The 27,925-nt window shown below is 38.5% G+C and overlaps 1 protein-coding gene across 1 annotated transcript; it reads right to left on the reverse strand.

Annotated features, from left to right (window-relative positions):
* Positions 1–1,753: 1,753 nt before the first annotated feature.
* Nuf2 (NUF2 component of NDC80 kinetochore complex) lies at positions 1,754–26,687 on the reverse strand. Its single transcript, XM_051186205.1, has 13 exons — positions 26,560–26,687; positions 25,206–25,280; positions 24,128–24,204; positions 23,586–23,647; positions 20,069–20,166; positions 18,393–18,466; positions 16,665–16,758; positions 15,477–15,539; positions 13,529–13,666; positions 7,956–8,096; positions 6,898–7,073; positions 5,851–5,986; positions 1,754–2,273 (listed from the first exon to the last, which is right to left on the reverse strand). The coding sequence occupies exons 1-13, from the start codon at positions 26,680–26,682 to the stop codon at positions 2,121–2,123; spliced, it is 1,410 nt and encodes a 469-aa protein (XP_051042162.1). The 5' UTR covers positions 26,683–26,687; the 3' UTR covers positions 1,754–2,120.
* Positions 26,688–27,925: the final 1,238 nt, after the last annotated feature.

Raw genomic sequence — 27,925 nt, forward strand, 5'->3', positions numbered from 1 at the left:
TGATGGTCTATACTCAGTTCCGAAGTGCCTTGCTCATTGCTCAGAGTCTCCAGTTCTTCTGTCAGGGAAATTCAGTTTCTACAGTCCCATGGCATCTGAGCTAGAAACAGTCAACCAGTTAAAATTGCTTAAGTACTTTTAGAGATAAACATGGGCTCAGAATTAACGCCCTAGATACAACCTATTTCAACTAGGTAGATTTTAAGTTCTCTCTGCCACTTTTAGTGTTCGAGTTGTCACTGTCACTTTAAAACTTCCAGCTTTTGCATTTCCAACCTGAAAATCCATAGCTATTTTTGCCTTGGTTATGCAAGCTGCATTGTGCCCCCTGGTGGCAATCTGGATTGGAAGATGAGAAGTGTATTTCAATCAGAGGTTGAGCGAGTGCCTACTTAATTGAAAAAGGTGGCAGGCCTGAATTTGAAATGGAATTTCATATCAAACTTTTCTGTTCTTACTAAAAATAGGAAACATCCCGTTAAACTAAAATCCGACGTATTAACTTCAGCCTGCGAGGTGCATATTTCAACTCCCTTGGCTTTGTCACAAAATGGATTAGCTTCTTGATATATGTCAGTTCAATGTGAAATTAAATATTTGCTCTCCATCCAGCTAAAGAGCTGAGCTCAGAGTTCTGAGGTCCTGCAGCACAGTCTTTCCTTTACCATCAGGGCAGCATTTGCCAGACATCTGATGTCATCTGCTTCTTCAGGGTATGCAACTCCCCATATAACAAAACCAGTTGGACACGAACATCACCATCTTCAAGACAGCTCCAGGAAAAATCCCTATATTATAGAGTTTATTCTTCCATCAAAAGAGCCAAATGGATGTGAGTAGATTCTGATGAGGGTCTTTGACTAAATTTTAATTTTTTGGAGGGGCAAAAAGGGATGATTAAAGATAGTCACTAGAAAATTTATTTGGTAGGCGGAAATATCAGAGTGCTTCCTATCACACAGATAAATCTGTTTCAGTGGCTGTATTATTTGGTCACAAAAACCAAAAATGCTTTCTTAAGTAAACACTCAAGTGATGAACAAGTACTTAATGGCATAATGCTAAATTTGAAATGCAAAAACAGAAGAAGTCACAAGCCTCCAGAACATGCTTGTGAAAATGTGTATATGACACTACATAAAACAACATAAATGGTAGAGAAAATAGAAAGGGAAGACTAAAAGCTACAAAAAATCAAAGTGGGCCAGTGAGATGGCTCAGCGTAGAGGGGCTTGCCACCAAGCCTGATGACATGAGTTAGCTTCCTTGTTCTCACATGGTGGTAGGAAATAATCAACTTCAGCAAGTTGTCCTCTGTGGCACATGCATGACCACCCCCCACATATACAAATAAATAAATGTAATTACAATTTTAAGTACTGAGATGGCTCAGTGGATAAAAACCCTTCCTGCTTTTATGAAGGGCCTATCCTTCAATGCACCCACATTGGCAATTCCAGAGTATCTGACACCTTTGACCTCAAATGTACACATATACATGATTAAAAACAACAAAAGTAAATTCTCTAATGTGTTAAAAGTGTTACGTCTGAGTTTGGACTAAGACTGGAAGATGAGTGCTTTCCAGCAGAAGCAAGTAAAGCTGGAACAAACCATGGGGAGGAGCATGAAAGCCCAGGAAGGGCAGTGGACTGCAGGGTCCATCACTTCATGAGGACAGTTCAAACAGGAACCAGAGACTTGATTCAAAAAGTCTTGAAACTCATCCAAGTTTATTTCATGCTAAAATGAAAGGTTAAAACAAAGCAGAACAAAACTTAACAGTCCTGCTTATGACATAGCTTGACCCTAAATCCTTACTAGTCATTTAACAATGTGTGTTTAAGGAAAATAACACCAACCAAAAGAATCCCTTTATTTTACTTTGGAATATCAGCTATTACCTTACCTACTAAAAACTGTACAATTTCTCAAAATTGTATCTGATTAAGTATTTCCACCTTGACTTTCTCCTACTATTTTCAGTACATATTTAGCACATCACATAGAAAAAAAAACACCAAAGGCAAATGGGAACCAACAGTATCCACATTAGTTAGATGACATCGCTGGTACTTCTATTAGCGTCACTATCTAAGCAAACAGGAATGAAAGGCAGTTTACTGGAGGGCAGGCTGGGCTGAGCATCCTCGGGACATCCTCTTCTTCAGCTCGGCAGTCTTCTCTTCTATTCTGGTGCAACACTCCTCTGTTGTCTTCTCAATGCGCTCATGGTACTTCTCCACAGCACTTTTCAAGTTAACGAAGATTTCCTAAGGACAAATGTCAAAGAATTGCTCCACGTGACAGCCAGACCTAACACTTGAGTTGCAAATACTTCAGTGGCCATTCATATTAGTTCTAATACAAGGCTGGGAGAGACTACGGCTGTGATAGACTATGAACCATCAAGAAAACAAGTTTCCAAAAGCTTTAAATCTTATAAGAGAAATCAGGTGAGTTAGAAACTAGTTTATGTGAATGCTATTTTAAACAACCAACACATTCAATGGCTACATATCCACTTAAAGTCCTAGCTCCACTGGCCTATGTGTTTATTTCCATGAACAAGAAAGCTGAGGAAGTCAGGTAGAAAGACACCACTTTCAAGAGACCATCAAAACCAAGTGTGGCTAAAATCAAAAAATAAACACAAGCTGCGAATCCATAGTCAAGCATTTCAATATGCCAATGCAATGCTTTTTTCCCCAAGGAGGAACTAGTCACACAGATAGAGTCACTGTAGTCACCATAAACAGAACAGGAAGCCCAAATCAGCAGCACACCTACCAGAAGCAAATACATAGCCAATGCCCTGAGCGTACTGTCGGGTGTTAATGGGGATGGCTTATAGCCTTCTCAAATCCTATGTAGCTTAGAATAGTCAATGAAGGTCTATACACATGTGGAAATTTTCATCAGTAAGACAGTTCACATATATAAAGTCTTACCGGGAAGTCAAATACTTCTAACATCAAAGCATGGGCGTGGGGATGTAAAATAAAATCTAAGGCTAGCCCAGTGCTGTTCAATATAGAAGCACTAGCCATGTTCCATTATTTAAATATACAAGAATTTAGATTAAATTTAAAATCCCATTAGCTCCTTAGCTGCACTAGACACATGTCAAGGACTCATGGCTACAGTGCCCACCTACCCAGTAGCTACAGGGCTGAGCATGACTCTAGCAATGTTTTATGTGACAGTGTTGGTCTGGTTATCTCATTTTTGAAATTTGAGAAATTTTAAAATTATACAATATTCATTGACTTCTACACCCAGCATCACCACTGATCCCACAAACATTTTAATCCATCAATCAAAAATACATTGCTGGATTTTTTTCTGTGAGTACCCTGTGAACAGGACAGAGGCAGGTAAGATTACTTTCTACCCCACAGCAATGCATCAAGTACACTAAGTGCTAGAAGCAAGGCTCAACCAGGCACAGGGCTACACATCTAACCCTTAGGGCAATGAATGAACAGCATGCCATGTGCAGCCAGTAGTGCACCGGGTACCACGTGGGAGCCAGGCTACCTGTTAAAAGTCTGCAATAAATGAGAAGCAAGAAACCAGTCACATGAAAAGACTCAGGAAGATACATGGAAGATAAAGCTTATTATTTTTAATTAAATCACATAAACATATTTTTGTTAACTTTGATCATTTCCTCCTCCCCCTCAGCCATCTCTCCTCATCCCTACTGAAAACGAACACCATTAGTATTTCCCCCTCTACTCCCATATCACATGTTCTATTATCATACCTAATAACCCTCTCCCTTAAAGCCTCCTTTTTCCTTCTCATGGATTTTTTCCTAGTTCCTGGTATCCCTTACTCAACCATTCCACATAAATACACATACATACACACACACACACACACACACACACTTAGAACATATGTTTTCGTCTTTCTGGGACTGGGTCATCTCACTTAATATTTTCCACTAACATATATATTCCTACAAATTCCATTTTATTTATGGATGGATAATAATCCATAGTGTACATGAGCAAACATACTTGAGTTCACCCATGTATTTACAGTCATTCTTGGGCTACTGAGGAACACATGGACATGGGCAGACTGGGTATAAGGAGGACAACACAGTAAGTGGAACGACGGTGCCTGGAGCCCTGATAATAATGCTGTACACCCTGGAGGAGAGTTACAATGCATCCAGAGTCCACTCAATGCTTCCTTTCATCCTGGAGAAAAAGGCATGCTGCTCAAATTTGCTACCGATACCACACAATGAGAAATAATTGGTGTGGACGAGATTTAAACTGATCTTGGCATTTTGAGAATCTAGGTTGAAAGACATACAATTAAGCCTACAAGATATAATAATAAGATCTTGAATTGAGAGCAATCATTTCATCACAGTATGGTGTGTGGGGGGGAACTGCTGGGCAGGGCTGCGCGTGAAGAAGTTGTAGTCTTTAATTGACCATATTTTGAACATGAACAGAAGGCAAGATACTGTTGCTGACAACCCTTTGTAAACAGAAGCACTATGTTTCTGGGAACCCAGCACTACTTGGGAAGACTGTGGTAAGTACTAGGTTCTATACTTTAAAGAAAATAATGACAGGTAAAAAATACTAACAATAAACAGGGTAACAATGAATCTGAAAATTAAGCATGTAAAGAATGGCTGGACAGGTGAGGCCACTATACCCAAAAGAGAGAAGACTAACTAAAGGACACAGGGCTATCTCTTATGGGCTATTCACTAGAACAGAGTATAGATCAATCCAGAGGGAAGAGCTGAGTCCACCAGAGTACAGACACTAAAGATTTTAAACTCATCTTGAGAAATAACATGTTAACAATTACAGCTGTAGTAGAACAGCTTGTGTGGTTATGAGCTCCATCCACAGAACACAATCACAATTACACAGAGCTCGTCAGTGGCTCTCAAATGCCATCTTAGTCTAGAGACAGATGATTCAATTAAGAGATGGGACCTGTAGTTGAGATTCTAATTCAATTTTTTGGGAGAGGACTTGGTCATTTCAAGATCCACCACTGAATTCTAGCACACAGCTGGTTTTAAAGCATAGTGCTCAGTGCCCTTTCAACTTATAAATACTTATGGAAAGCAGACTATACCCAAGGCTATTCTAGGAATGGTTTTACATGCCATGCTAAGTTTTAAAGAATAACTGGTATTGCCAGGAAATGTCTACTATTACTAGCAAGACACACATGTCCAGAACCAACAGGAATATGAGGTAGCTTGGGCATCTTTTGTGATTAACAAAGAGTTCAAGTTCGAACCAGTTATCGGTTTTGATCTGCTAATAGCCAGTTCATTAACTACATGGAGAACATGCGACAGCACAGTCTCTGATTTCTTTAAGAATGTAGGATGAAGTGTCTCTTTTGTATTAGGCAGTTTGCAGACTGTATGCACAGTGAGACAGTGGCAGTGAGAATTCAGCTATCACAAACCAGGCTGCTATAAAAGCAGGAAGACAGAGATGAATGAAAAAGAGAGGGTTAAAGATTCTGAATGAAGAGCTGTAGCTATTTTGGGTAGCTTTTGGTAAAATGTCTTTTGAGGCATAACTTAAAAATCACAAGTAAAGTCCATCGACTTAAGACGTCAGAACTTGCATTAAGCAACTACTTTTACCCCAAAGAAGGATATTCTGTGACATGCTAACGTACAAGTAATAAAAAAAGACACAGGAGACACGTGTCTGCAGATTATTAAACCGTATCCAGAGGGGTGCTATAAACAGATAAAAGCAAAGAGCATGTGGGTTCAAAACCCTGTCATGGGTGACATCATTTACATTTCAAACTCACAGACACTTATGTCCTAGGAGCACGCACCTGAGACTTCAGCTTTTCCTTTTTCGCAACATCTTTTAGCTGCTGACTCCTAGATTTAATCTTCTGGATCTCTTGATTAATGGTGGTCACTTGCTCACAGACAGCACCTCTTTCTTCTTGAACTTTATTGCAACCTCTAAAGGGGAACAGAGATACCGGGTATAACTTCTCTTGGGCATTAAAAAAATCAAAGATGCTAACAGTGAACCCAGACCCATCATGTGTCAGTACTTGCTCAACAAGCCTAGGACCCTTCCAGATACAAAAGCAAGACAACAAAACCCACAAAACCCACAGTGTGGTGCACTCTAGTTACACCAGAGAGTATGAAACTACTTCATTGAAGAGACACCCTTTTTGTTTCCTTATTTTGTAGAGCTGAAGATCAAAGCCAGAGCCTGGGACATGCTGGGCAAGTGCTCCACCACTAAGCTACACATCAGCTCTCACAACCTATTCTTTAAAATGGAGGCTCGGCCACAGTGCCTCAGTGTGTACATCTATGCACTGTCATTGCGAATGTGGAGTAGTACAACTTTACTGCATGTTTGGCAACAAATACACAATCCCCAGTGTATGCCTCTTCCTTTGATGTGCATGAAAATACTCAGTCCCAATGCCATACTTTAAGGATTAAGGAACTACATCATAAATACAACTGTGGCATGCATTCTATGGGCACATCCTTAGGACTGAAAAAGAGACTCTACCAGTGAAATACCTCAACATGCTAGCAAGATAACTTAACAAAGTATTAAATTTTACCTGAATAATATTACGATTCCTTTTTCTAATGAAACTCTAGCCCATTATGGCTCAAGTGCACTCAAACACTAGTACCACCATCCCTTTAAAGATTAATACAAAGAAATTGGAACCGTGTGCCTCAAAAGGCAACAAACAAGCAGAGACTGAAACAACCCGAGTTCTTATTTCTATAGACAGAATTATAGGTATCTTAGTCACTAGAGGCCAAATTCTTTTCTGAAAGCCTATCAGCTTGCCCTAACGGTGTGCTTAGTGGCTGTCCTGAAATCAGGCTCCTACTCGATCACTGTCCGCTTGTACTGCTCCCAGTCCTCCCGTTTCTTGTTCATTTTGAAGCATGTCGTGCCAAGCTTCTCCTTCTTTACAGTCATCAGTCTTCGGAGCGAATTTTCTTCAGTCTTCAGTTTCTTTAGTTCTGATGAATCACTTTCAATCTGGTCCTCCAAGTTCAGGTTCTGTTTTATGAAGAGTATTTCAAGTCAATGCACCAAACAGAACTTAAAACAAAACGAACAGGTTTTCTAGAGTGAGCTAGAGTAAAACCCAATTTTGAAATAGACTAAGTCTTCAGGCTCAGACAGCTAAGCATAAAATCACAACTGTACAAGGGGAAAGGATCCAGTGAGCAGAGAGGAGCTGCCCCTGCTGGTCTGCCATAAGGATTCATAGGGGACAGGCACACAACAGGCAGACCTTGCACCTGAGTGCTGGTGTGTGCACCGAGGTAGTAGAAGAGAAAAGGGCGGAGGAAGACCTTAGAATCAAAAGCAGATCTGCCCTGTGACCCCAGATGGTGGGTAAGACTATGTGCTAAGCAGAGAAATCCTCCTAACCCTTGACTTCTCTCTGTCAAAAACAACAAACTTATACTGTAATGCTAGTGGTCCTGGGAATGGCCTGGATTAAGATGTGAAAAATTATCTCAGGCATCTGAGAAACTGGAATGGCAGAGCTGCCTCTCAGTGCTCAGGGCAGAGACTACTATAAGCTTGACATCTCTATTAACACAGGTGCAGTGATGGGAGCTGAGCTGGGAATCTGTGCCACTGATATCTGTTAGGACAAGTTAAAGTACTCATTACTATTTTCCAAAACACATACCACCATGTGTTATGTTAACTTATTATTCATTTCATCCGAAGGTTAAAACAAGTTCTGATATCCTTTTGTTTGGGGGAAGATAGCTTATTCCTCAGCACATACTACACTATAGAACAGAACAAGCTAGTTTGTCTTTAAGAAGATGGAAATAAAAGCAAGAACAATAGATGAAAGTGAACCCAAAGATGTAACGGCCCATCACATAATAATGACAAAAAACACCATACAATACAAACCTCCTTTAAGATATTGCTTAGTTTCTCCCTGTTATCCGCAAGGTCCTGTATTTTATTTTGATATAACTGCACCTCCAGCTGACAGGAAGGCAAGCAATCCACAGAGTCTCTATAGATTTCATACTTTTCCATCACTTCTTGCTTGGGAAGGGGGGGAAAAAAGACCAGTTTGAGATTTGAGATTCTCTCTTAAGAAACTGTAAAGTCCATTCATGTGATTTTCAATAATTTCTGCAATTGCTAATGAAAGCTCAAGAATGTACAACAATTAAGTTCCTAGGTCAGTAGCAAGGCACTACCACTGGCATGTGTCTTTTAAAACATTCTACTTATTTATTTTATGTGTATGAGTGTTTTGCCTGTATATTTGTCTGTGCATCATGCGCATGCCTAAAGGCCAGGAGATCAAACAAGGGCATTGGATCCTCCAGGACTAGAATTACAGACAGTTGTGAGCTGCCATCCAAGTGTTGGGAATCGAACCCATCTCCTCTGGAAAAGCAGCCAGTGCTCTTAACCACTAAGCCATCTCTCCACACTGGTAAAGATGCCTTTTAAACTCCAAATATCTATTGTGGTGAATTTTGTTTGCACAAATAAAGTGTGTCTGAAGATAAGAGGGTGGAGCTTTCCACTAGCTAATAGACAGGAAGTGAAATGGCTGGGCAGAGATAGGAATATAGGTAGGAGGAAACAGGAACTTGCTCTCTTTTCAGCTGGGAAGTTAGTGAGGTAAGGTATGGTTGTGGCTTGCTCCTTCATCTCTCTGATCTTCAGACATGCTTTATTTGTACAAACAAGATATCACTACAATCTATAACAAAGAAAATTGGCACTACTTTACTACCTGACCATTCACTGCTAATTTTCCAAAGATTTTTTATGAGTGCGGGAAAGAGCTCACTCTGGTTGGGTACAGCTTAGCTTACAAATGCTTGTCTAGTGCCTACAAAGCTCTGTGGTCTGATTCTAAGCACCACCAAAACACCCAAAGGCTTGCTCTGCTAATTCTCAAACTACTTCTGAATACTACAGGGAAGTCATATGATCTATAAATAATCTTTATGTTTTTTTAACATAATAATTATAATTATCATATGATTCTTTAAAAAGATAACCTCCTTTTAAAACACAAAAGGAATGTATAGTTACTCAAACCATATACCACTACAGATGTGTTTCCTTCTCCCCATTAAGCTACTCCCTGCCTTACCTTATTACCTTATTAACCAGTTTAAATTTCTCCTCAGAAAAGGCCTAATTATATTGCTCATATTTCATGTATATGTTTTTATGAATTTGTAAACACTCTTTGCATATAATGGATCTAATCATGCCTTCAAATCTTAGTTTGCTTCCTGTTGCTGGGATAAAGCCCATGACCAAAAGCATCTTGAGATTGTCTAGTGGTTAAGAGCACTGCTCTTGCAGAGGGAAAACATGCAATTCCCAGCAGCCACATAGTGATATGATGCCCTCTTTTGGCTTCCAAAGGCACCAGGCCCCTACAGTCCACAGAGATACGTGTAGGTAAAACACCCATACACACAAAATAAAATCAAACAAACAAACAAATAAACATTAAATGCACCCTGGGGAGGAAAGGGTTTATTTTAGCTTACATGTTATAGTTCATCATTAAAGGAAGTCAAGGCAAGAGCCTGGAGGCAGGTACTGAAGGAAAGGCCATGGAACACTGTTCACTGACTTATTCAGCCTGCTTTCTTACAAACCCAGCAACTATCTGCCTAGGGCTGACCCGCCTACGTCCATTATTAGTAAAAAAATGTCCCACAGACTTGCCTACAAGAAAATCTGATGGAGATAATTCCTCACTACGTCTAGGTTTGTGTCCAGTTGACAAAAACTAACCAGAACACTTCATAGACACAGAGAATGTTTTAGTAAAGTTTTTGGTTTTCATGTTAATTGAAAAACACCTAGCCTATAATCTAAGCCCTTAAGGAGGCTGAGGAAGGAAGATCCAGATTAGTCTAGGCTATAAAGTCAGACTGTGTGGGTGGAGAGCGTGGGTGCCATTTGCCCAAAGATTATATAAATGTTCTAAGTCTGTTAAAATTTAAATGTCTAATTCACATAAAGATTTCTTTTCATAAATATCCTGCTGTTTACACCTAGAGGAACAACTAATTAAACAGAACCGTTCTTAATGGAGGGTGGGGTTAGACCCAGGGCCTCCCCAAGCTGAGCAAGCATACCCTACCATTTAGTTAAACCCCAAGATTCATCAGTTTTTATTTAAATAAGGCAGCCATTCCCCATAAATTTTCAAATCTATTTCTGGGCTTCATTTCTGTTCTGATGATTTTTTTTCTGTGTTATTAGTGACAATTTATGTTATCGGGAATTACTTAGATATGATAACTTTAAAACCTTGATTCAAAAAAGAAGCCAAATTGTCTATCCACCACTAATTTTGTCTCTTATTACCTCACCCCACCTCTCAAAGCAACCTTGAACACATTTCTTATGCCTTAAATGATCAGATGTTAAGACAAATTCCCATTGCCCTCTCCTATCCAACTTCCACAAATACAAACTGAGTTCTCTCAGTTAATTATTTCACAGCATCCTCTATTTTTTACTGGTACTTTAAAAAGTGTTTTAACTTTTTATAGCACTTTTCTTTGAAGCAAAAATGATCAGGAGAAACAAAGATTTCTCATATGTCCCCTGTCTTACCAACATACACACTATATTATTTCACAGTTTATACTATAAGTTTTTGATCAGAGATGTCATTCTATAAATATATTTCTCCTATTGGTTAATGAAGAAAGCACTGTTGGCCAATAGGAAAGCAAGATAGGTGGGAGTAGGAGACAAGGAGGAGTCTGGGAGAGATAGGAGGAGTTTCAACATGTAGGACCAACAGGGTAGGACTCCATATCCTCTCTCCAGTAAGATGGAACCACATGGAAATACTTAGATTAATAGAAATGGGTTAATATTTAAGACAAAGCTAGCCAATAAGAAATGGTAGTAACAGGCTAACAGCATTATATCTAACACAGCATCTCTATGTGTTATCTGGGGCTGGCACGGCTCTGGGACCAGGCTGGCGGGAAAACTGCTCATAACAAATTGGTGCCAGCAACGTGGCTACTAAAAACTTTCACTTAAAACTTGCCAAAAGCTTAAAAGAGGGTTTTAGAAACAAAAGAACAGAGAAAAGCTAGGCTTCTTGGTAGCAGCATTATTCTCAGTTGGACTGTTTTGCTAGATTCAAGCAGAGATTTTCACTGCTCCTTAAAGGGAGGTTTCCTGACTCAGCATAAGCGGCAAAAAAACTGCACAGTCTTTAAGAAGCTCTGCTAACAATTCAATGGTGTGTATCAGCAGCTGGTTAAAAAAAGAAAAATAATAATAACAGAGAGAGGCTGGGGCATTGGTGGTACATGCCTTTAATTCCAGCACTCAGGAGACAGAGGCAAGCAGATCTCTATAATTTCAAAGTACACCTGCTGTATGGAATGAATTCCAGGGCAGCCAAAGTTACAGAGAAACCCTGTCTCACAAAATATAAAAATAGAACTAAAAGAAATAAAGTAATAAGAAAGTCACATAAAGATGGACACCCCAGAAAGATTCTAGATACTATATGCTATTGGATTGTCTTTAAATTGTTTGACTGTTGAGGAAATAGCAACAACTGTTAAAACAAATGCTGCTGGATTAATCCAATTTATATATTTTAAAAATGCTTTGATTTCAAAATTTAAGGCTACTGGGAAAAAGGATTTCTACTTTTGTTTTCACAGAAAATAAAAAGCTCTGGATTCCTTCCAGAGTAACATGGTTTGATCAAGCCAGACCCCCTGAAACAGTTTCCCAGGTGATCCAACATTCAGAACAGCTGGGACAAGGCAGCTTGGCAGACCACTATAACTAGGATTCCCATGTCTTCTTAGGATTCCCAAAGACAGTGCCCCCTACCAGCAGGAAGCAGTTTGGAAAGAACAATTCCCAAATTCCCAAATATTGTCTATAAACGTTTGTTTTCATTTAAATAGGATTGGTTATAAATGGTTAATGATCACAACCTATCTCTTTAAGGATAAAAAGGGGATTATGGTATAGATATGAATACTTATGTTTTAGAATGGAATTTCACTTATTGATACAAATTTAAGGTCAATTTTGTGATATATTTCTCATCTTGTTTAGATATTGTGTTTATATAGCTCATTTAGAAATGTAATGTATAATTTAACACAGATTATAGACAGTTATCTATGATAGTCAAAACTTAGAGTTAAGTTAGTTAGGTTTTCTAGATATACAGAGATGTATTTGAGATAAATAGGCATTCTTCAAACCTTTCAAAGACCTACAGAATATGGCACTTAAAAATGGTTTAGGGTTTTTCTTAACAGTAAGACATAACTGATCCTGGCTATACCACCTACATCAGAAAGGAAGATGGACATTGAAGAAACTCATTATGGAGTTTACTTTCAATATGGCAAGACTAGCTATTTGGGCAAGATCAGGACCCACAGGAAAGTGACTGCTGATACAAGATGGACAGTGTTACAGGGTTCCTGCTTCATGGGAGAGTCTGCCAGACTGTCTGCAGGACAAACTGCCAATACAGGAGGACAGTTTAAAGTTTCCTGCTTTGCTGAGGAGTCTGCCAGACACACTATGGCCTATGGGCCGAAGATGGAACATTACAAAAGAACTGGGTGACTGACCAGGCAAGATGTCTCTGTCAATTTTAGAGTTTATCCTTTTGTGGTCTTTGATGGATTTGAAGACAGATAGTTATGGTTATAGTTTTCCTTAGTTAGGATTAAAGATAAGTTACATAAAGATAGGACAGATGATGAAATATTTTCTTTAAATCTTGCTAAATGTTAATGGACTAAAAATATTGTTAACTATGGTTTTTATTTGATAACTGCTTTGTTATATATTTTGCTATGCTAAGGTTAAAACCCCTCTTTTTATTTTAGACAGAAAAGAGATGATGGCAGATGTCATTCTGTAAATGTTTCTCATACTGGTTAATGAATAAAGCACTGTTGGCCAATAGCAAAGCAAGATAGGCGGGACTAGGAGACGAGGAGCCAGGGAGAGGTAGGAGGAGTTTCAACATGTAGGACCAACAAGGTAGAACTTTGAATCATCTCTCCAGTAAGATAAGACCATATGGAAATACTTAGATTAATAGAAATGGGTTAATATTTAAGACAGAGCTAGCCAATAAAAAACTAGTAACCGGCCAACAGCATTATATCTAATACAGCATCTCTGTGTGTTATTTCAGCCTGGCACAGCGGTGGGACCAGACTGGCAGGAAAACCTGCTTGTAACAAGTTTTAGTTACTGATTATCTGAGAATTGTTTCTTTCCTTTTTCCTCTAAAATTGAGTGACTAGTTCTCATAAGAACACAGCATGTCCATTAGATCCACCAGAGCGAAGCAGTGAGTAAACAGCTATCTTGCAGCTCTATTTCTTTCCCCTCTATCCCACACAAATCAAAGAGAAAAATCTGTACAGATACCAGATAATTCAGAAAGTCGCACACGACACAGGGGAGCTCACCAGAGAATTGCGGAGCTTCTGGACAGTGCTTTTCATCTTCTCTTTGTAGTTCTTAACCTTCTCTGGAGAGTCCACAACTTTGCTTTTCAAGCTGTCTTGAACTTCTTTCAAAGAAACCACTGACAACTTTAGTTCATTCTGTTGAGAGACATTTTCACCAATCAGGCCACACAACAAAATTGGTTACTACTGTTTGAATAACACAACACTGTAGGCTCATGTCTGCTATAACTGGGGAAAACTGAATTCTGACCACTCTTGCCTGCTTAATGGCTCTGGCTGCATACCAAGTTCCTTAGTGTGACACTTAGCACCCTCAGTGGCATCTCTGAGATCAACATGGTTGTCCTAAGATACTACAGCATCCTGTTTCTAAGAACATCCATGGACCCTTGAAAACTCTCCTCCCATTTCCTCTATATTCCTTCCATACGCAGCACAAGTACACACAACAGTAAGAATATGCATTTGATGTGTTTTCATATTAACTGCATGACCTTTTTGTTTCTCTGGTACCCAAAGTAATAGCACCTAAGGGGTGTGAGTGCGTGCATGCATCTGTGTGTGTGTGTGTGTGTGTGTGTGTGTGTGTGTGTGTACATGCACAAGAACATGAAGAAAGTGAGTGAGGTCAGGCAACCTAAGCTAAGACAAGTAAGTCTTCACTTACATTTGAAATCTCTCCACATGTAGTTTTTAGCATTTTATGACAAAATACATTTTTGTATGTATGGCTTTTATGATTCTAATTTAACTTAAAACATGTTCTTGGGCTGGTAAAATAGCTCAGTAGGAAAGGATGCTTGCTACCAAGTCTGGTGATCTACACAGTTGGAGAAAGAGAACAAACTCAGGATGCCTTCTCCAGCACCACATATTCCCAGCCTCCCTGAATAAACAAACAACACATGCAAGAGGATGGCAACATTAAAGTTAAGACTACACATTTTAAAAAGTAAATACACATATAAATACAGAAAACCTACTGTACAAAATAGCTTAATTTACAGAAGAGGAATTACGAAGAGAGTTAAAAATCATTAGAATAAAAGGACATAAAAGAAGATTTTCCCGTATAAGAGTGAGAATTTTTTTTTTAAAAAATGCAAAAACTGGAAACAATTATTTTTAGCAAGAGTGTAGGCAATAGACATACCTATATTCTGTTGCTAAAAATAGAAATTAGACTCTAAATTTAGTTTGGCAACATGAGCCAATTTTAAATGTGTATTTCCTTTAATCCCCACATCCTGAATTAGTGTTTTAGGAGAGACTGATGAACAAATGCACACACTTACCTCACACACATAGCTATATAAAATTAACAAAAATTGGAAGCAATCAAAAGAGAGCTAAAAGATGTATAATACAATACATATACAGATGTCCAATCGTATTATACAACCATTGATTGAGAAGTAGCTACTTAAAGTATAACCATCTATACTATACTAAGTGTGTGTGTGTGGGGGGGGAAGGGGTGAGACTCACTGAGGGAATTTCATTTGTGTAAAATTACAGATATATGTATATGGAAAAATAATCTATTATATGCTATGTAGCATATAATTATATAGCACACATCAGATCATATGGTTAACTTTGGGTCCTTTTACTGTCTTTATACATTATCATGTGTTCATGTTGTTCCTTTTTTTTTTTTTTTTTTCTTTTATAATAGCTTCTGTATTTAAGTTGAAAAAGAGTTGCCAGACACTTGGTGCCACAAGCCTTTAATCCCAGCACTCAGGAGGCAGATCTCTAAGTTAAAGGCCAGTCTGGTCTACAGAGTGAGTTCCAGGACAGAGAGAGCTACAGAGAGAAAACCTGTCTCAGAAAACCTTTGAGAGGAAAAGATGATAATCACACAGCTAACACAGCCATTTACTGAAGTGAGTATACTATAGTATACTCAGTTTAAATACAAAGTAACAGAGGAGGTACTTACCAAAACCTTGGTTTTCTCTGAAATATCAGATTTCTTTTGGGTATTTCCCTCCTGCAGCACTGTCTATGAGAAAAAAAACAACTGTGTTATAACGATTTGAAACACTAAAATCAAACCACTAGCACGTCCTCATACAATAAAGAAGAGGAAGCGAGATCAGATGGTGTCCAACTGTCTTTATCTAGTAAAAGACCTTAAGAGTCTCTTTGCTCAGGCCTGGTGGTGAGTCTCACTTAATCACAAATGGATTAAGAAACCTGCGGATTGGTGATGCCCACCCAATGATGTGCCTATGAGGGTGATTCTGGAGACAACTAACTAGCTCCTGAGAACTATGACCTAACCGATGGGCCAATCCACTGCTGGATCAAATCTGAACAGGTTGTCAGGAGACTGCAGAGCTTCCTCCCTGAGGAAGCAGGGCCCTGGGAGGATGTGCACTGCCTTGGCACTTTGGGAGCACTCCCTTCGGCTTTCTGTTGTGTTATATAAGCTTCTTTGTCATGCTTCCCTGCCATGATGGACCGAACCCTCTGAGGCTGTGAGCCAAAACCAACTTTCCCCTTGTTTAACATCAACACTTTAGTAACAATAATGAAAAGGCAAAACATAATAGAAAAATAAATAACTGCATAGCCTGTCCTAGCACCACCGTATCACTTCAAAAACGAATACACAAATTTCAAAGAAAACTTTTTTATTAAACAATAACTACCAACTCATTAGGTATCCATGGTATTTACTGAGCAGCACAAAATTTCAGGCAACTTGGAGTCAGCCAAGATATGAAATTATCATTTTTTCTCTCATTGATTTGCACTTGTTTTTTTTACCATGACAAATCCCCAAACCCTAGCTTCACAGAAATACAGGGAAAGTACCACAAGCTAACACCGAAGCTGGGAACCAAGTATCTTGAGTTAGTGCGGGCTGGATGTAGCACAGTACTGTATTTCCCATAAATACACAGACTGACCCAAAGCCGCCTGAGCATTCGCTGCAGTGCCCAGGATACTACTGCTGTACCAAACACAAGGGAATACTCGAGAGTTCCATGCATTCAGAAAGGACTTTGCACTGTCAACACCAGCAGGCACAGCAGCATATTGCTTCTTCAGGAACTGAATGCCATTGTTTACCCGAGCCATGTGCAACCACATGGCCACATGGGAAAGGGCCCACAGATACCGTTTTCTGCCTAAACTGGTTCAGCAAGTGCTGCAGCTCCTGAATGTCATCCATAAGCTGCTTGAACTCTTCTTGCTCTTCAACTGGAACCGAACTAAACACAACAAAACAGATCAAAAGAGGATTTTTTGTGTATTCTTAAATTTGAAAGGTACAAATAAAACCTGAGCCTTTGATAACTAAGTAAAGGGTCTGATTCCTTGTTTTTGAATTATATACTTTCAAGATAACCATTTAATAGATGACTTTTTTTATCTACTGAAAGCAAAATAATCAGACAAAAGCCTTCAATTTTCTACCATCTAACCAACTCCACATACACATCCCCATCCACTGTCACACCTACTAGATGACCATAGCATTCCTCTCTTGTCCAATGCTATTTCCCTAACTTGGGCCTGGCTCTCAGCACCATACACTTCCCAGGGCAGGACCAGCCTCTCTCCTATGCTATACCATCTTTCCCGTCAGGACCTACATATCTGTACTAGGTGGTTTTGTGTGTCAACTTGACACAAGCTAGAGTCATTGGGGGAAGGAACCTCAGCTAAGGAAATGCCTCCTTGAGATCCAGCTGTAACTCATTTTCTCATTTAGTGATCAATGTGGGAGGGCCCAGTCAATGGAGTGTAGTGCCATCCCTGGGCTGCTGGTCCTGAATTCTATAAGAAAGCAGGCTGAGCAAGCTACAGGGAACAAGCCAGTAAGCAGCTCGCCTCCATGGCCTCTGCATCAGCTCCTTCCTCCAGGATCTTGCCTAGTTTTGGGTTCCTGTCTTGACTTCCTTCAGAGATGGACAGCAACACTGAAGTATAAATCAAATAAATCCTTCCCTCCCCAACTTGCTCTTTTTGGTCATGGTGTTATGTCACAACATTACAAACCCTAACTAAGACAATATCCAACGCCTCTTTCACACAAAGGTCCAAGTTTAACTTTAGACCATCAAAGATATTAGCCATTTATTTTGATTCTGCCTTTGCCTGTGTTTCTATAAAGTTAACATCCTGTTGGTGTGTAAGAATTCTTCACATACTCAGAACACAACACAAGCTCTGTTACCAGCTTAGCAACACTTTGCATTGTATGCTGCAGACATCCTCTCCCAGCTGTCATTTTCGAGATTTAGTTTACGATTTATGTTTATCATGCTAAATTGTAGTATGTGTCTCTCACTCTCAGTCTCTTAGCTTACTGTTGTCTATAAAGGCAATTTTGCCAGAGACTTTAAACAGACAACCTCAAAGACATCAACAGACTAGAATCAACAAACCAAAGCTGACTGCGCATCATCAGGGCAGACTGCCCTCCATCTATGATGGCCACAAAGAACAACTCATTTTACAATAGCAAAAAACAGTGCACACTCAGAAGAAAGTGTACTTCAAATTGTGTGTGTGTGTTCTTTTTAAGTGAGCAATAGGAGTAAAGCTGAGCCCCTCACTGTGGCTCCTGGTGGGAGAGTGAACCCCTCCCTACATGACAAAGCTTTGCTGTGCTATGGTATTCAGTGGGGCAGGTAGACAACGTACTAATGAGAAAGAACCAATGATAAATAACCAGACTTAGGGAAGGAAAACAGAGATTTGTTGATTTGTTTTTAGAGATGAGGACTGACATCCTCCCATTATTTCAGGAAGACAGTGAGACTTGCTGTGGATGGTGGTACTGAAATCAACCACTTACTACTTGGTTTGTATTCCTCTTATTTGTAAAGCTCCCACTTACTCAAGTTTCTCCAGTTTCATTAATGCTTCCTGGTGCGCACTGTTTAACTGCTGCATTTTGTCCATAGGGGATTTCTGTGAATGCAATTTCATCTCACATTAGCATGTTTTAACAGGAAAGAATGCCTTTAAAAAAAACCACAGATTGCAAAATATTTATTCACCATTAATTAAAAAAAAAAGAGAGAGAGAGAAAGAAAAGAAAAGAAAAGAAAGAAAAGTTAGGGCCAGGCCCCTAAGAGCATTTGTTCTGCAACCATTAAGAGCCTGAGTGTGAATTCCCAGAACCTTCTAAAAAGGCTGGGCATGCTGCAAGTGCCTGTAACTCCAACACTGGTGGATATACACAGGGGAATCCAAAGAGCTCTCTAATCAGCCAGACTAGCTCAAATTTGCAAGCGTCTGGCCCATAGAAAGGTCTTGTGTTAAAGCAATAAGGTATAGAGGATAGCAGTATGATTGAGAAAGACACCTGATGTCCTGCTCTGGCCTCCACCCACATGGTAATGTACCCATACACTCAAGAGTAAGTATCACACATATACACCTGGCACCCAGCACACAAAATAGTAACAATAATTTAAGTAGATAGGCATTTATGATGAATGAATTAAGAACAGTTTTTCTCTCCTTTTAAAAATGCTGGGGAATAAACTCAGAGTCATGTGCATGTTAGGTACAACCTCTCAGCAAGATTCCCAAAAATTTCTGTTGCTACACACATCTTAACTATGGCTTGGCACTGTGTTAGCTGCTGATAATTTTCAAAAAAAGAGACTTTTGGGTCCTGAACACAGTTCTATCTCTTTAAGCCATCAGTCATGACTGAAATATCTACGAAACAACTAACTAAAGCACTGAATGTAGTGAGAAGAGAGACTATGGCACCTGTCCCAACACAGGCAGTGGCAGGAAGGGCAGTCACTCAGGTTTCTTAGAAATGAAATGTCTGTGTTGTGTGCCTTTAAAAATGGGAGTGAAAAGCCAAATAAAAGTGTGTGAGTGTGTATACACACAAGTGTGAGTGTTATGTGCATCCGAGTGCTTGTAAACTTTGGAGAGTCTTCAGGTTCCGGAGTATAAGTTTAGCCTGAATTGACAAGAAGTCTTTATCCTGATCCATGTAGCCGAATCTCAGATCTAACTGTTTTATGTTACCCTGGTACTCTCTAAGATTCCAGCACTTACACATTAAGAGCAATGGAAATAAATCCCCCAATTATAATCCATAAAGTATATCAGCTGTACACTGAAAAAAATCCATCTGTTAAAGTGATGGTGTTCAACTGTATCTTCTACTGTGAGGTTAGGCAGGAAGAATAACAGACAGTCCAATTTGGCTTTGCTTAAAAGACAAAAAGATTTCAAATACCTCAGTTATTTGAAGAACATTATATGCATCTTTGCAAACTTCTGAAAAAAAAACTTATTTCTTAATGCAGAGAGCAATGTCTCAATTACAACATTAAAGCAAAATTCTATCTTGTGTTATCAAGAATATATCATTTCAAAATATCCTCAAACTAAAGTCTGTTTTATGTAAATATGAAAGCAAATTCAATTCTAACAATTATCTAACAATTGGACCTATGACAAAATTTCAAAGTAGATTACTAATACATATATGAGATTGCTGATCTGATGTGTATGTGTCTAACAAATATCCTTAAATCTTACATTTTGCAAAACAAATTCCGCATACGTCTCCCGGCAAGATTCTCTGAAGTGAATGAAGTTGATAATGCCACTTAAAAACCGACTTGTCCGTTTTGCTTCTAAAATAGAAAATAACACTGTGAACCACTGACAGAACAAAATGCAAACATGTATCATTTTTCACCATATGACTTGGCTCACTGTATGCTCTAACTAGGTGCAGAACACCTGCTTTAACTTAGACTGGAGTTACCTTTGTGTTTAGAAAGGAGGGGAGAGAAGAAGGAAAGCAAACTAGTCTTGGGATAGAGCAGAACCAAGACCATAACTGACCCGAATCTTAAAACACAAAAAACAAATTATAAATAAAGCAAAAACTTTAGACAGCAGAGCACATGCAATGTAGGACAGAAAGACAGGAACCCTGTGGATTCACTTGCCCTTAACAGAGAATGCCAACAGAATAGATTTTGGAGTTGGAGAATTGCTGAAACTAAGAACTTAAGGGGCAAAGGCTATGGAAGAGTAAAGCATTCTGAAGGTCTCAGAGAAGCTGGTTCTAATCCACATGTGGACATAAAGACACTACCAAGGCTAAGAGGAAAATCAGAAATATTTAAAGCAATAAACAAAAGTATCAGTTTTAAATGGCACAGATTTGTAAGATAATAAAAATAAAAAGCAAAATCAGGATATGATCTATAAAAAGAAAAATATATAAAAATGCTTTGAAATAGCACTAATGGCAACTTCAGTAAAACAAGACACGAAAATGTCCCATTTGTTCAAAAACAAAGTCTTATGAAGATAAGGGACAGTTCCTAGAGATACCCAATTGCAAAAAAAAGAGATGAAACCAAAGGTTCTGAAGTAAGAATTGTGCCAGAACAGATGAGCAAAGCATGCACATTACATAGATGAAAGAGTTACTAGAGCAGAAGGCACAGGGATTGAAGCTCCTGGGATGAAGGCCAGCAAGGAAAGCAGCCACTGCCACCTATGAGCAGAGGATTGGCAGCATCCCAAGTCTGTGATGAAATCCCACAAAAATTACTTTTTGCCTAACAGGTGAGTAAGGTCCATATCTTAGGAAAACAGTGAATTAAGTCTAATCTGGGAAAACAAAACAACAACAAAAATTCCCCAGAACCCACAATACATTCAAGTAGCTAAGAAGTAGCAATACAATTTAAAAGCAAGGACAAATAAATAAAACAGACACATTAGATGGAATAAAGATAAGAATAAGAGTGGGTTTTCTTATAGAAACAAGGGAAGCCAGAATACAATGCAGCAATAAATCTTGTCTTTTTCTGTAGTTTCAAGGGTTTTTATTATTGGTCTTCCTTGTAAAAATTGTTTTCAACAGTGTTAGCATGCCTTTAAAGCACCGGAAAAGCCATCAACTTCAAATTCGATAATTAAGAAAATTAGCTTTCAAAACTGAAAGTGAAGCAGCCATATCAGGACAGACTAGGAATCCAACACTCAAGGTACTAAGGCCAGAGGATTTTAACTATATAGCCTCAGCTATATAGTAAGATACTGTCTATGAAAACAAGAAACAAGGAGCCAGACAGATGACTTAGAGGCCAAGAGCACTTGCTACTCTTGCAGAAGAACTGAGTTTGGCTCCCAGCATCCAAATGGCGCAACCACGTGTAAGCCCAACAACTCTGGACTCCATGGGCACTAGGCATGCACATGGTATACATCATACATGAAGGCAAATACACACTGATACACATAGAAATAAATCTTTTAAAAGCTATTTAAAAAAAAAAAAGCAAGTAGCCAAAATAAGGCAAGAAATGGAGAACATGGAAATACATAAATATTATAAAGGAAGAAACAAAAAGATTCAAGGTGAATTTAAGACTGATCATATCAATAACATTAAACATAAATGAGCTAAGTACTCCAATTAAAAGGTAGTGAGGATGAAAAGAAGAAACTCAAAGATTTCAACATCTCTATTAATCATTAAACACAGCAACTGAAAGAAAACCTAAAGGATTATTACTAACCAACTGGTCCAAACTCAGGGTATGCCCTACCCAGTGAGAAAAAGCAAATGCATGTTGTGTAACAGAATACTGCAGGCCAGTGGATACACATGCAGGTCCTAAGACCTGGAACCTGTGCAAGCTATTAAAGTAGTAACACATCATAAGATTTCACAGCACACAGCATATTACGTCACTGTGTTCTCTGTGGTATGACATGTGCTGCAGTAAATAAGAACAGTCGGGACAACAAAGAACATGTTATTCCCCAGAGAGGAGAAGAGCATCATAAACCACAAAGGAAGCACAAAAGGGGAACAAAAGAAAAAGTGGACAGCACAGGCTCCAGCTGCCCAGCTCACATCCAAAATAAGAGCCAGTCTACATGCACATTGACAGATGAATGAGGGAAGAAACTGTGACTGCATGAACTCAGGCCTGATTCAAGTTTCATCATAAGGCAGTTACTTGGCACAAAGATAAAGATCTCGATGAATGGTGCGAGGAAACTGGATATCAGATAGAATTAAGCAAGAGCTTAGAGAATAGCAACCCCAGTCTTCTATGACTCTGTTATATTAAATCTGATGATAAGCCAAAGTGATAGAAGACACATCAGTGCTGTCAGAGAATGGTGGCCACAGGGACTGATTGAAAATGAACATAAGAAACTTCTGGGTGTCACAGAAATTTTTTGCACATTTACAGCAGAGAAGTATCAGTGCTACGTGCTTTTCATGGCTAAAAAAAATAATTGCCAATTTGATAACTTTGACCAGATTATCTCACTATGCAATATCACACCCACACGCCATTTGTATCTGGACTCCCAAGTTTTAAATTAACCTCATGGCGCACTGTATTCATAGCAAAATGGGCTCAGAACTGGATCACCTGCCCTTTTTCTTCTTTGCTCACATGTTTTCGTAGCCAGCATCCTCTCAGACCTGCAGCTGGACTCAGGCACACTCAAGAACCAGCTTAACTGTCTTTGTAGTTTAGCCTTCTGTGGGAAAGAGGTCTGGTCTGACCACCCTGTTTCTCACTATAACCATCTTCCCAAGGCAGGCAGACAATCTCTGTCCATTTTTGTTTCTTTGTTTGTTTGTTTTGTTTTTCAAGACAGGATTTCTCTGTATAGCTTTGAAGCCTGCTCTGGCACTCATTCTGTAGCCCAGGCTGGCCTTGAACTGCCTGCCTCTGCCTCCTGAGTGCTGGGATTAAAGGCGTGTACCACCATTGCCTGGTCAATCTCTGTTGGATTGTGCTTGCCATATTTCTTACAGAAAGTCCAGTTAAGTTTTAGGAGCATCCATCATGTTTGGCAGAGTGATATCAACACAGAAATAAAGTTATCTTCCAAAATTTTTAGGAATAGTTAAAAAAAAAATAAGAAGCTTTAAGAAAAAAAATTAATTTAAAGAACAGTCATCTATAGATCTATAAAGGACAAAGATTATTCTTACACTTTTCTTTTACATTTACTGGCAGAAAGGGAAAATGGCAAACTAAATGATCAGAAATGTACTTACTTGGATATACAATATCAGTAATCTCAAAGTCATTCACTCGGCATATGGGCATAAAGGACTTCCTTGAGGATCAGAACAGTGAAGAGCAGGGGCATTAGGTGCTAAACCATGAACACAAACATCTTAGTTTCAAACATATTTCTGGATCTATTTCTCAGTGTTCAAAGGCCAAGTCAAGTCAGAAGTCTACTGCAATGCACATTCCTGCAGCATTGAAATCTACTTCAATATTGCATTAGTATTATTTTTTTTCGGCGTGTTACAACAACATTCATGCATTATCAATGTATTTACAGACTAATAAACAGCATATATTCTTGGTGATTCTAAGACTTCAAGAACACAAAGCTACCAAACAATTACAGACATAGAGTGTCTTAGACTGTCATATGAGAGCATCCTGAGAAATACCAGAGAGGAAGATGGTATACATATGACAACTCTGAACACATATGAGAAGTAGAGGGAGCTGTTCTTTCACAAAGCTCATACCATTAGACAGTTCAATGTAATGTAGATAAAAAAAATCATCCTTTACTCACAGATGAAAGAATAAATTGATGATTGGTAAAAAGCCCTCCATTATATGTGGATACATGACTTCTGCGTTCAATGGCATCTGAATGAAATAAATCATGAAATCTAAGTCATAAGTCAATCAGACAAAATGAGAAGAATTTTCAACTATAAAACCTTAATCCCAGGAAAGGATCAAATGATATTAACTCATTACCACTAAACCTGAAAATAACACAACTCGTAGTGCACAGCTAGAGTTGACAGTAATATATAAATGTTCAGTTCCCAGTGGGTACTTCATGAAGATTTTTAAGTGCATGGAAATAATATCAGGACTTATAATAGGCATTCAACTTTGTTGTCCTCTTTTAACTGTTACAACCCTACTTTAGAGGGATAGCTTATTTTGTAAAGAAACCAAACCTTTGCAAAATTCCATAGTAAACAGAGGGCAAATCTTTGATTGTTAAAAACATCCAATCATAAGCTATTTTGGTAGCATGTGTCTATAATACAAGCATACAGAAGATTTTGAGTTCAAGGACAGCCTGGGCTATCAAAACAGGAAGAAAAAAAAAAAAAAAAAAAAAAAAAAAGAACCGTGATGAGACCCTGCAGACTTTACATCTTCTTAGACCCTTACATCTTCATAGACCCTTAGATAATGGCCTGATAATTTCATCACAAATCATGGTCAAGAAAAGCAGTTCTGATTAGAATTATGTGGTTGGCCTCATTTCAATTGCTTCAATTTTACTATCTTTGATTGTAATCTTAAAGTCCTTCCTTCAATCTCCTTTTCCTAAAGACTCGCAGTTGTTTATTAAAGTCTTTGAAGCCAGACCTACACATCTGTAAACTGTATAGAATCAGTAATTTCCAAGTGTCATTTGGTCTTTCATTATAGTTTTCATCTTACTAAAGATTCTCATGTAAACTACTATTATGTCTAAAAGTCTTTTGTAAGTGAGATCAATTTTATGTAAGCCTTTAGATTTGTTGGAAATAAAGCCAAACACTTCTTATCCATTGGGGTAGAACAAATTGTGAGCAGAACTGCTATAAAAATAAAAACAAAACACTATTTATATCTTAACTCACCATGTAGAAGTGCTCCAGCCGAACCCCATACACTATTTGTAAGGCTCTCATGTAGATCATGTATAAGACCTCAGGCTACAACAGAAAAACAAAGTCAATATCTTATCTCTTATCTTACACAAAGAACTGTGTCATTACCATCATCCCCATCAAATGCTACAGTCAATGAATGCAAAAAAAAAAAAAAAAAAAAGTGAGAAAAAATTTTTCTAAATTTTAAGACACTTTATGGCACATACCAACTTGTTCATATGTCATATGTAGTGAATAAATAAGGAAATCAGTTACTTATGAATGGGAACTAGTCTATTCACATCCAACTCAATCAACCCACCCAGCCCAGGCAGAGAAGATAGGTGAGTCTTTTGGAACTCTGTCAGGAATGTGGAAACGCTGAGCACTCAAGATTTTATTTTTACTTTTTAAAGAAAGATAACTCAGACTAGCCTGCTAATATGTATTGAAGGTCACCTCAGATTTCAGGTGGAATAATGGCTATAAAATTAATGGATAAATAGCAGGATTTAAAAAGCATAACTTCTAAGACAGCAGATCTAAATGGTGGCTCGAGGACTTGCCTGCTGAGCACTCAAGTTTATTAGGTGAACAGAAAGGCCTGAAGTCTGGCTAAAAAAAAAAAAAAAAAAAAGTGTTCGTGCTTCCCCAAAGCTTAGTCACTCACCTTAAGGCCTATCATTCACTTGGAGGCCATTTTTTCCCTTTTAAAGAACGGATGGCCACTGAGATAAACAATTTTGCATTCTGTATGATAAAAGTAGCCTTCCCATATTATAACTTCAAGGCCAACATAGGAAACTGTAGGGAGACTTTGGGATTTCACTGTGACACATAAATAGCTCATTTTTGCATTTAATAACCAAACATATGAAGAATAACACCTGTCAAAATAAGTCAATTCCCGCCTGGGGCATAATGTAAGAAAATTAATCTGCACGCTTCCAAGGAAGACTGTTTTTAAGCATGCGTATGGAGGAAACCATTTGGAATAAATCCTGTCAAGCTCTCCAATAAACGATACCCTCATACCACCACTCCAGTAATATAAAAAATTTAATATACTTTAATATATCTATGCTTTAAAGCCTTTTTTTTTTCTTTAAGGAAAACAACCATATTAAAGAACCGAGTTCCCAATGGGAATGTAGAAGTTGCCCCACTTATAAACTTAATGTTATTTTAAAATTACACCAGGTGAGAGATTTTTCTCTAGATTAAAAATGACTGGCCTACAACAAATATGAGGGCACATGCCTTCCTTCCCACACTACATACCTAATAGCTTACTTTATTCTTAAAATAACAGACTCTCCATGTGAAAACAACCACATTTTACCTTTGGGTTTGGATAAAGATCATCCTTAGAGAGGTTTTTGCCATCAGCTCCTGTTAGTATTTTATTGCGAATATGAACCACAATCTCAGCTACATTGTATCTGGGGAATGACAAGGTTTCCATTATGGGAGTCTCCTCCTAGTTTGAAAGAAGGAAAAACAAAGATCAGAAATATGCATAATGAATAGTTCTGAAAATTGAAAATAGTCTCTAAATTGATACTTAGGGTAAAAAATAAAGAAGCCATGGTTGAACTGCTCACTGTTGTATTATCATCAAATATCTGAATAAGATAAAGAACTTTAAGCCAGGCATGGTAATGCATATTGGTGACCCCCAACACTTAGGAAGTGGAGGCAGGAGGATCAGAAATTCAAGATAATAATTACATGTAACCAGCCTGACTGTATCCTGTCTCAAAACAAAACAAGATGAATTTTACTCACACATACAAACACACACTGAAAGGCACTGTTTTATCCTAAAATAACTTTTATCACAAAGTTATAGTCATTTTCTGTTAATTTCCCTAATGTTCTATTCCATAAGGAATAGAGGCTTTGAGTTGACACACAGTAGGAAAATTATGCTGTTTCTTTTCACATGGGTCCAGGGCATTTAACAAGATGCTGAAAACTATTTCTCAGAGCACAAAACAGACAGACAGCAGTAGTAGCAGAAGCAAAACATAAGCAATGTTAACACAAGGCAGAGAATAAAAATGCATTCTGGTTTGATATCCTCCTCAATACACATACAGTAAGATGACTAATAAATTTAAGAGGCAAGCAAGGGTGAGAGAGCCGGAGGGAAAGGAAGATGTAAAGGGAGAGCAGGAAAGGGAGCCTTCAAATTCAGGTAGGAGTCCCTTTCACCAGAGCAAGAACTTAAAACCCATAAAAAAGCAAAAATTCCATTTGTCCTAATGTGTGCAGATAATAGATTATTCCTACTGGTGTCCTCTTAAAATAGTACTTGTCATAATTCTGTCTCCCTTATACATCCCAGAACACAACTGGCAATGTTTGGAGATATTTTTAGTTGTCAAGGAAAGACTGCAATGCCCTGAGGCAAGGCACTTTGCCAAATACCCTACAATGCTTCAGGTGGTCTCTTACTGCAGAGCTGTCTGTCCAAAAGGTCACTACTTCCCAGTGTGAGCAGAGGCCCAGAGTGAACACATTCAATTCTGCAAACAAACTAAAATGGCTTTCAAGTTTTGAAACCTACCTTAGGCTTTCACTATTTCTTAGAACAATTATAGCTAAAAAGATCTCTAACAACTTGTCTATCCTCCCAATGAATGGAGGATACCACCCTAATGCATGGCTGTTAAATAACATCCTGATTCTGAACCTTTCAAAAC

This window comes from Phodopus roborovskii, unplaced genomic scaffold, assembly GCF_943737965.1.
Source record: "Phodopus roborovskii unplaced genomic scaffold, PHOROB, whole genome shotgun sequence".
Lineage (NCBI taxonomy): Eukaryota > Metazoa > Chordata > Mammalia > Rodentia > Cricetidae > Phodopus > Phodopus roborovskii.